The sequence below is a fragment of the Carlito syrichta genome, unplaced genomic scaffold (genome assembly GCF_000164805.1).
Source record: "Carlito syrichta isolate Samal-C Ts95f unplaced genomic scaffold, Tarsius_syrichta-2.0.1 Scaffold309719, whole genome shotgun sequence".
NCBI lineage: Eukaryota > Metazoa > Chordata > Mammalia > Primates > Tarsiidae > Carlito > Carlito syrichta.
This window is the reverse complement of record NW_007253815.1, coordinates 364,623-375,386: the sequence shown is the minus strand read 5'-3', so window position 1 is coordinate 375,386 and position 10,764 is coordinate 364,623. Positions and strand designations below refer to the sequence as shown.

The 10,764-nt window shown below is 40.3% G+C and overlaps 1 protein-coding gene across 1 annotated transcript in view; it reads right to left on the bottom strand.

The window, feature by feature from the left end:
- The window catches only part of SFT2D2 (SFT2 domain containing 2), a 23,296-nt gene extending 16,594 nt beyond the window's left edge, over positions 1 to 6,702 (bottom strand). The window contains exons 1-2 of the mRNA XM_008067600.2: positions 6,677 to 6,702; positions 11 to 371 (exon numbers count right to left, since the gene is read on the bottom strand). Of these exons, the coding sequence (XP_008065791.2) occupies positions 11 to 371; positions 6,677 to 6,702 (387 nt within the window). The remainder of the gene's footprint in view (positions 1 to 10; positions 372 to 6,676) is intronic.
- Between the last annotated feature and the right edge of the window lie 4,062 nt (positions 6,703 to 10,764).

The following is a 10,764-nucleotide window of genomic DNA, read 5'->3' as shown; positions in this document are numbered from 1 at the left end:
TCCCGCCCACCTGAGCCCGCCCCCGCGCTTCTCCCCAGCCCCTTCCGTCCGCGCCCTCCGGGGCGCCGATCTCGGCGCGCCCGGCCGGGGCTCCTGCCCGCCCGGACCTGGCCCGCTCCCCACCCGTTCCAGTCCGGCCCCCTCCGATCCCGCCCCCTCCCCCGCCAGCGCTCCAGCCCGCGGGCCCGCCGCTTTCTGGGCGTGTTTCAAGAGCTGGGCTTAAGGCCGACCCGGTGATGCCAGTCCACTTCAGCTTCCCGCACTGTGCGCCAAACGGGAACCGGCCTCCCTGCCTGCGCTCCAAGTTTCGGTCAACGATCGCCGGACAGCTGCCACGTGCAAGACTACGAAGACGCGAAGACGGTGAAGCCCTGTGCAGACATTAACAAAGGCTGGGGATGATCCACATTCTGATCCTGCTTATGCTGGAAAATATTTTAATCACTCAAATCTAGCCGGATTAAATTCAGTCTGTACACACTGTGGGAAAGCTTTGTGGAAGCTTTTTTTAAAAGTCAACGCTACTGCAATTCCAGCTAGAAATGCATTGAGAGGTATGATTTGGGCAAAAATCTTGTGGAACAGGTAAGAACTTGGCTGAAGGAGTGTTTTGTGTTTGTTAGTTTTGCTGACCTCAAACCAGACTTCACCTCTGATGATTCCGAATTGGAGAAGCCTTGCAAACACAGGACTAAAAAACAGGAAGGATATGGACTCACAATGCAAACCAGTTGCTGGGGAATGTCTGGAAAACCTACTTCAAGATTAAATTGGCTCACAGAAATAAATCCACAGACAGGTTATCAGGAGCACCCACTAGAAGATCAATTACAGCATCTCACCCGAGACACACACATGTACACTTACAAAAGAATAGGAATGCTGTGTGTCTGGAGAGAATTTAAATATTACTAAGAAGTTGGGCCTGTGAGAAGTTAGTATTAGGCAGAGTGATTTGCACAGAACCCTAGAATCAGTCAAAGGTTATTGTAATTGCACCCCTTATTTTCATCTTTATGGATACTCACATGCTTTGCTTTATACCATAAACCATAGACCATAGGTTTACACCATAGACCTTGAATAACATGCAGCTGCTTTTGCCCAAATGCTTCTTACGCCCCTTGTTCCACCTAGGTCAGTTCCTACACATCTTTTAAGACTTTTCAAACATCAAGTGTGAAAACAAGTAATTCCAAATCTAAACGGTTAGAACTCTAAATTATTTTGAACCTTACAGGAATGTGATTATATAGGGCCTGAGTCTTGTAACAGGCAGCTGTAACCTAGGCAGCAGGTACCTAAGCGGCCATAACCTTTGTTTCTCTGGTTATAGATTAATCTTCTTCCTCACCTGCGTTGTTTTTGTAATATGTTGTAAATCACTGATTTGCACCCAGGAAGACGCCTTCTCTCCTCACTGTTGACCTTCATTACAGATTGACCTCCCTCTTACCTTTCTCATACAAAGACTTCATAGCAATTACATTGTCTTAAAATGGAATGTCAAATATACTCTTTTAAATTGGAAAGGACATGAAAACAAACAACAGAAAAAGAAGCACTGTAACTAATTAAATTGTTGTAACTCATAAACCAGCCTTATATAAAAAAATGTTGTAATCCTGTTAAATTTGGTTTTTTGTCTATATAAGCAAGAACTTAACTTTTAACTTTGGAACACTAACTCCATTTCCCTGGAGTCTGTCTCCCAAGTGACTATTCCCAGCTTTTTGGTTGAATAAACTCTTTAAAGCTGAATTCTGATTCTTTCAATTATTTCAGGTTAACACAGAACAGTGCAAAGTTCATCCACTGTGGAATTCGAAAGACCTGGAATTTGCAACTCTAGCTGTGTGGCATTGATCAAGTTACTTAATCTTTCTTGCCCTTAAATTTCTTATCGTAAATGGACATAAATAACTACTTCTGAAAGTTATTGTGGGAAGTAAACGTGACAGTATATGAAGAGATCCTGTAACACATAGCAGGTCTTCAGTTGGCATTTAGCGGAAGCTGTTATTACTCCACCATCTCTGAAGCCTTTCCCAGTTACACCTATACTGACAAGAGTAGTTCTCTTTCCTTTATGTTCTGGTATTACTTTAAACACACACTTTTAAGTTCTCACTTCACAATATGATCATAATTCATGTGCATGCCTGTCTCCTCCTCTAGATTGTGAAATCGTAACAGTGTCGTTCAGTTCTTAGCCATCCAAAAACAGGACGCTCAGTAAATGCATATAGAATGAATGAATGAATGAGAAACTTTGTGACTGTCTTTTGCAGTTGTGTGAATTAAACAGCCAGGCTAGCAGACAGAACACTTAAAATGACTGTGGTACGCAAGCAAAGTAAGAAAATTTGTTTGCCCTCCATCTCCACTCGCTGCATTCATCAGAGTGAATGAGATTTTTATTAGAAAGGTCATGTTTGTATCTCACCCTATGCCCTGAGAGCAGGATTGCCCTAGGCAGGACAGGAGGAGCCTTTGTTCTGGATCCATGCTTTAGGAGAGTCTGCACATCACAGACACACACACAAATGTATCAGAGAACACATGGGCAGGCACCTCTGCTACTTGGAATCTCACACTCAGCGCTGGAACACTGCAAGCTGTCATCTGAAACACCCCCTGACATGAATAACAAACCCCAGGGAAATGCTTCTTCACAACTTCTGCCCTAAGTCCTTGAAACAAAAGGCAGCTACATCCCAGTGCTTTGAAGGTCAAGGACTGTGCCAGGGTAGATAGACACTGCTTCAAAATGCAAGTTGGTTATGAGCATGGAAGTGCTTAGGTGATAGACAAGAGAAACCAACTTGTCAAATCTCTTCTCTCAGATACCCTGGATGCAATCTATTCCATTTCCCACTGGTGCCAACCATCCCTTCTTGTTTCTCTTCATGCTCTAACCAGAATATTCACAAAGTTGTGCAGTATCTGCAGTAATTCACATGGAAGCTGAGGGACATTATGTAATATTAAATGATTCATATTTCTCTTAAATGTGTATATTTTTAGGCATAACATTTCACGAAGCATGACAAAAACATTGAACACTATAATCATAAATAGCTATTTAAGATTTCATTACATTTTTATAGGTTAAAATTTGTCAACATTATTAAATAATGTAAATTTAATTTTTAATATTAGTTTATTATAAATTATGTTTTATTTTAACTTTTGTGGATGTTTTGGATATTTTAGAAAAAACACCATTTAAAAAATTATTTTATTTTGAAATTTATATTTTTATGGTCATGGGTTAGGCAAAGGCTTCTATATGACACCAACAGCACAAGTGACAAAATTTTTAAAAAAACAATAAATTTAACTTCATCAGAATTGAAAGCTTTGTGCTTAAAGGCCACCAAAAATGACGGGGGGGAGTACCACAGAATGACAGAAAAGATTTGCAGATTATCTAATAAGAGACATATCTAGAATCTGGGATGACCTCTTACAATTCATTTATAAAAAAATGCAATCTTGAAAATGGACAATAAATCTCTATGGACATTTATCCAAAGTAGATACACAAATGGCCAGGATGCACATAAAAAGATGCTCAACATTAATAGTCGTCAGGAAAATGCAAATCAAAACCACATGGAAATATAACTTCACACTAAGAGAGCCATGCTGACAAAGACAGACAATAACAAGTGTTGTTGACGATGTGGAGAAACTGAAACCCTCATACACTGCCAGTTCCTCAGAAGTTAGAAAATAGAGTTACATATAACCTAGCAATTCTCTTAGGTATCCACCCAAGATAAATGAAATGCATCCACACAAAAATATGTACACAAATGTTTATAGCAGCATTATTCATAATAACTAAAAAGTGGAAACAATCTAAATGGCCATCAACTGATGAATTAATAAATAAAATGTAATATGTCCGTACAATGGAATATTATTCCCCCATAAAAAGGAACGGAGTACTGAAACATGCTACAACATGGATGAACCTTGACAACATTGTATTAAGTGAAAGTGGCAAGTCTCAAAAGATGACATTGTGTGATTCCATTTATAGGAAATGTCCAGAATAGGTAAATCCATAGAAACAGAGTAGATTAATGGGTGCCTACGCGTGGAGGAGGAGGCAACAGTAATGAGTGACTAATGGGGTGATAAAAGTGTCCTAGAATTAGGTGGTGATGATAGTTGCTTGCACAACTCTGAATATACTAAAAACTACTGAATTTCACACATAGAGTTAATTGTACAGCATATGAATTCTACTTCAATAAAGACATTTTTAAATGCTAATAATAGCACTCAATAAATATCAAACCATGAATATTGTCTATCGTACAAATGTTACAGGCATCCACTCTTTATCTTTCCCTTAGCATCCAAGTCTGAACCAGAATACCAGGCTCTTAATTTATCTACAGGTACATTTGCACACTGTTCAACTGCTCATTACAAGATGATTCGTTGGAGCATTGTAACAGAAAAAGATTGGAAACAAACTAAAGGTCCACGAATGAGAGAAATGCTTGAATAAGTTATGGTGTATCCACTCACAAGAATACTCAGGATTCATTAAAAACAGAAGAATGAGGAAGCTCTTTATGTTTGGATATGACATGTTATTGGAAGAAAAAGGTGCAAAACAGTGTAGGAGAAAATAGATAAGCAGACGTGTGTGTGTGTGTGTGTGTGTGCGCGCGCGCACACGCACGCATGTATTTCCTTATGTGTCTGGAAGAATAGCAAAACTTAAACAATAACAAAAAAAAATACTAAGGTTATTCTTTAGCTCCAAGGAGGGAAATTAAGTGACCATGGAACAGAGAAGTTTTCATTCTATAACTCTTCGTGACTCTTCAATTATGAATCTTGTGAATGTACCTGCTATTCAAAAATAAACATAACACAAAAGGCCACATATTGTATGATTCCATTTATATGAAATATACAGAATAGATAAATCCATAAACACAAAGCAGATTTGTGATTGCCAGGGGCTGGGGAGAGGGGAGAATGAGTATCTCAGTTAATGAGTTAATGGGTATCTCAGTCTTTTCAACTACTGTAGCAAAACACCATAAACGAAGTCCCTTATAAATAACAAATTTTTCTGTTCTGGGGACTGAGACGTCCAAGCTCAAGGCACCAGCAGAGTTGGTGTCTGGTGAGGACCTGATTTCTGGTTCATAGATGGCTGTCTTCTCACTGTGTCCTCACATGGAAAAAGAGTGGAGGTATCTCTCTGGGGCCTCTTTTATAAGGATGCTAATCCCATGAGGGTAAGGGCTGTATTTTCATGACTTAGTTATCTGCCAAAGGCCCCATCTCCAAATACCAGCACATTGGGGATTACGTCTCAACATATGCATTTTATTATTCGTCTATAAGGGTTTTACTTTGGAGTGATAGAAATGTTTTGGAATTAGATAAAGGTGGTGGTTGCACAACATTGTAAATGAACCAAATGCCACTGAATTGTTCACTTTGAAATAGTTAATTTTTACATTTCATAAGTTATTTTTTAAAAGAAAGAGATAAGGGTACCTGCATAGTGAACATTTGTATACCTAACCCTGCTTTGTACCCACATCTTTTTTATTTTTTTATTTATTTATTTTTTAATTGGAGTCTCACTCTTGTCACCCAGGTTGTAGTGCAGTGGCACGCTCATGGCCGCTGCAGCCTCGACCTGTTGGGTTTAGGTGATCCTTCCACCTCAGCCTTCCAAGTAGCTGGAACTACAGACATGTGCCACCAAGCCCCGCTTATTTTTTGATTTATTGTAGAAACGAGGTCTTACCAAGTTGCTCAGGCTGGTCTCAAACCCCCGGGCTCAGGCAATCCTCTTACCTCAGGCTCCCAAAGTGCTGGGATTACAGACTGAGCCACCATGCCTGGCCTGTACTCCACATCTTTAAAATAAAAAAGAGATGAGGAGAGAGGGAAATAGAGAAGGGAATGAGGGAGAAAGGGAGGAAGGGAGAGCAGGAGAGAGGGAGGGAAAGAAAGAGGCAGCAGTGCAATCACAGGGAGGCAGTTGGCCTGGAGGGGTTTTAAGCTAAGAGATTCTCTTCATAATTGAATAGTCACAAAGAGGTATAAAGTGATCAGTGTAATCAGGTAGTACTGCTGAGCAGCCCTGGCAGAAGGATGGATCCACTTAGGAGGGCTCCCAGAGCAGACTGGTCACACTTCCTTCTGGCTGCTGGACCCTCCGCTGCAATGCTGGTGGTGTATTCCCAATCTACAGCACACCAATTAGCGCGAGATACAGCCTCCACCACCCACCCACCACTGTAAGGACCTAGAGCACAATCACTCATCATTTCTGTCCCTCCTCAGCACCACTCCTAGAAGGCCTCAAATGCCCAGCCACCTCCAGCCCCTCCTGCACTGGGGTACATTCCCACCTGGTTGCCTAGATGGCCCTAAGGCCCATTATGACCAGGTAGCTTCTGTTTTTACAGTTTAACACAAAAAGCCAATTGTTCTTATAGGATAGTAGGGGTAGAGCCTGATCCCATCCAGAGACCCCCCAAAAAACTTCCACTCCCCACAGCCTCATTCTGTCTTTTCTTCCTTCCAAAGACCATCGAGACTGCTCTGGCAACTTGACCACCAGAGCAAGGAAAAAACCGCCACTGGCTCCACTGTACAGTTGTCACTCTGTGCCTCTACTTACCTCTTTCTGTCCCATTGCCTTCTCATTATCACCTTTCATCAGAATATGCCCATATCAAAGACAAATTCTCGCCACATTTCCCTCCCCACTCTAGTCCCCTTGCTTCCTTACCAGCCCAGCCCCTTATCACCTAAGTGGCCTCCTTACCTTTTCCTTGTTACTACGGTTGAGGCTCACAAGTCAATCCCCCAAAATATGGCATCTTGCCTCAAGGTCTTTCTTCAGCTGCTTTCTCTCCCTGTTATCTGTTACAGGAAAGGAGAAGAAAGGCTGTAATCAGACCTGGTCCAACCATTTCATGTGTGTCCCTCAACAAAGTTGAAGTTTGTTTATTCGCCGTTCAAAGGACACTAGTTACAAGTCATTCTCGGTCTCCTCCATGAACTTATCTCCTCAATCATTTGTTGCTCTTCAGCAGAATCCCTCTTCTTCCCCCTTCCATAACCTGTTTTATCAGAATCCAAGCCCCATTCTTTCTGTAACCCCAAGATAGTGTTTAAGTTTCTGCAACTCATTGGGAAGTTGGCTCTTGATACTGAAGGCTGCCATGTATACACGTTAAATAAATCTGTATGCTTTTTCCCCTATTACTCAATCAGCCTATGCCAGTGATTTTTCAGCGAACCTTTAGGGGGTTAACAATCATGGCCCCCCACAGTTTGGAGTAGTGAAATAGGATGAACAAAGCTGCTTTTCTCTTCTGGAAGTCACAGGGAAGGGAATCCAGGAACTTCATCTGCCAGCAAAGGGGTAATCCGGACTCCTAACTTATCTCTGTGCACTCTGGTGAGAAGACAGTAAAAATCAGTATCTCATCTACAAGGTTTTGATTAATGAGAAAAAGGATTTGTGTGACTTGTCACGCGTTGTAGTGACTCTGGTGTCCTTCTGGTTCTTTGAGAGGTAAATATTCATATTATTTGACCTCTTTCCTCTCAGAAGTAACTTCTTGTGGTCATTTTCCTTTGTTTTCGTCTTTCAGTGTTGTTCTGTCATAGAGAGGGATATCATAGGGTGGAACACAGCCCTAGAGCCCTAAAGAGTCTGCTCAAGCAGGACCTGCAGTTTGGTCTGTTTTGCGGTTCTGACTAGACCAGCATCTGCTAAGATAAACTTGACTGTGAGACCCCGAAACAAAAACTGGATGAGGCCTCCCTGTTGTCTTCTGTTCACATTCTCGAGACCTTGACTTTAGTCTTGGTCTTTCTCTCCAAAGGTTGTGAATTTTGGAGTTCATGTCAGGTGGCCAGTCTGTTCCGGACCTGTCAAACCCTTTGGGGAGTTTTGTCTTAAAGGTCCTATCCCTATGGGGCTTTTGTCATCTTTTGCTATCTTAAGTCTATTTCTGAGAGTGAATTTGGGGGGGTCGTGAGGATTGTCTTCTCTGTGCCCTCTCCAGGAACACCTCTTGCTCACATGGTAAAAAACAAAAACAAAAAAACCTGGACCATGGTAAAAACCATGGTAAATTACCATCAGGGCTTGAAATAAGCTTTTAAATTGAGTCACTATTAAACTAAGTGCACCATTGAAAATAAAAAATATTTTAGAGATCTCTCATACTAAGCAATTAATAGAAAGGCTAAATTAAAAGAAAGACATAACAGTGTCACAGCTAACCTTAAAAATTCTCTCAATTAAATTAAAGAGCAAATAAAAAATATTTTAAAAAATTATTTGTAAGCTCAAAACTGCCTACTCTAGCCTTTAGTTAAGGTTCTGCCCTTTTAGCCTGGCAACCTATGTTCTATTCCTGGCCAGGGGATGAGTCCTTTCGGGTTTAATATTTGTGTTTGCCACATGTGTCTGTGGTTTTTGCCATTTAACAGTGGTTAAGACATTTGGGAAGATACCTTCAGTAAAAAAAAAAAAAAAAAAAAATTTAAGTCAGAAAAATATCAGCTGTTTGTCCCAGCAGTGACAAACCGTAGTGAGATTTGAAAAGAATTTTTTAAGACCTGTATAGTTAAAAGTCATCTTAATGAAAAGCTAATTAGATATAGATGTGGATATGGATATAGATATAAATATAGTGCCAAAAAAATGTATACACATTTTAAGTATGCCTTTCGCACAAAAGATGGCCTTAATCAAATGAATGCTAGTGTCACCATATGACAGGTAGGGCAGTCAAAGAAAATGGCAGACGCACAGTTGCCTGAAAGTCATCCGACACGTCACTGCTGTAATTTAATTCAACTTCAAAAAGTAATGCATAGATAACATCTCTTAAAATGTGTATACCTTTTTTTGGAACCCATACATATATAAACATTTTATATATGCTTTTCTCTTTATGCTTTTTCTCTTTTTAGATATTTTTTAAGGAATTTTTTTAGTCAACTGAATTTTATGTTTCCCCATTTCTGTCTGTACCTCCCTCCTCTTGCCACCCTTGATGCCCTCGCAAAGAGGCTCTCTTTTGGGAGGAACTCCAAGAATTGTAAGCAGACATTCCTCTCAGGTCTAAAGCTCTGCTGCCTTTTGCATTGTGTTACTTAATCTTTTTGACTTTAGGGGGTACCAGAAATTACTTTGCTTTGCATTAAAAATTTGACTTTGGTATGCAATGACTAGAAAAAAATATACTTTTAGAGATGACTGGCAGTTACTCATGATGAATGGTTATTAGTTCTTTTCTTATGTGTCTGGATTTTTAAAAAGTGTGGTTTAGGCCCTGAAAGCTGCATGCTTGACTTCCCTTCCTTAAAGGGTTTCACCCTGAAGCCAGTAATTTAAAAAGTCAAAATACAACTTTCTGACAGGTAGCTGACTAAATCCTTTTATTTAAAAAGTTCATATCTTTAAGGAAATATCCATTTGTAAAGTTGTTTATCTGTTATTTTAAGTTTATAAGTCATACCTTTATTTAAAGTGCTTTTCCTGGCCAAAGTACTGAACATTTACTTACATCATTTTTTTTTCTTGGTTTAAACAAATGATGGTATAATAGTCAGGCTTGACGTCTTAATTTTGTGCTTAAATTCTCTATCTTGACCGGGATTGGTGGCTCAGCCTGTAATCCCAGCACTTTGGGAGGCCAAGGCAAAAGGATTGCCTGAGCCCGCGGGTTCGTAACCAGCCGGGCAACTTGGCAAGACCTTGTCTCCACAATAAATTTTTTTTTAAAAATTAGCCAAGTACGGTAGCACATGCCTGTAGTTCCGGCTACCTGGAAGGCTGAGGCCGAAGCCCAGCAGGCCAACCCTGGGGTGGCTGTGAGCGTGCCACTGCACTCCAGCCTGGGCGATAGAGTGAGACTCCAACTCAAAAAAAAAAAAATTCTCTATCTTGTTTCACCCAAGAATTGTCCCTCTAGAAATGCAAATTTCAAGTTGCCTCGGGCAATAAAACGGGTGATTTTAAAAGATGGACAGTCTAGAATGGGAAAGAGGAACTTTTAAAACTCAAAATGGAGAGGCTTATAAATCTATAAAATCTGCTTTGTCTGCATGTCTATGTATTTATACATGTCATGTGTATATAATGTTTTACTTCCAAAATATATGAAAGAGCACTCATGAATTGTCTTTTAATAACAGAGCATAAAATATTTTATCAAAAATGTAACAACTTTAACTCAGTGTCTTTTCATTCACATGACTTTAATGTTTAGCAAATAGAAACAATTTGAAATTATTGGTAAAATAAAAATGTCTTCAGAATTTAATTTAGACATTTTGTCTGAGTCTATTGGTCTGTTGGTCCCATACTATTTCTCATCGATGTTTCAGATATAAAATGTTGCCTCTGTAATACTTTTGTTAAACCCAAATTCAAAATCCGAGAGACCACCAAAGAGCCAGCTCTGGTGCAAACACACAAGGGTCTTTATTCAGGCTCGAGTCTGGGCTCACGTACAAAGCCGGCTGTGGCTTCAGGGACGAGAGCCCCGATCCAGTGTGGCAAGCAGTTTTTATACATCATTGCAGAGGGAGGGGAAAGAACTTTAAACTTGGTTTTACATGATTGGGTAATTTCTCCTAATGGGTACGGGAACACTTGGGATTGGCAGGTGCCTTTCGTGGGCTTCAACCTGACTGCCCATGATTGACAGAAACCCACTTAACGGGCAGAGTGGAATGTCA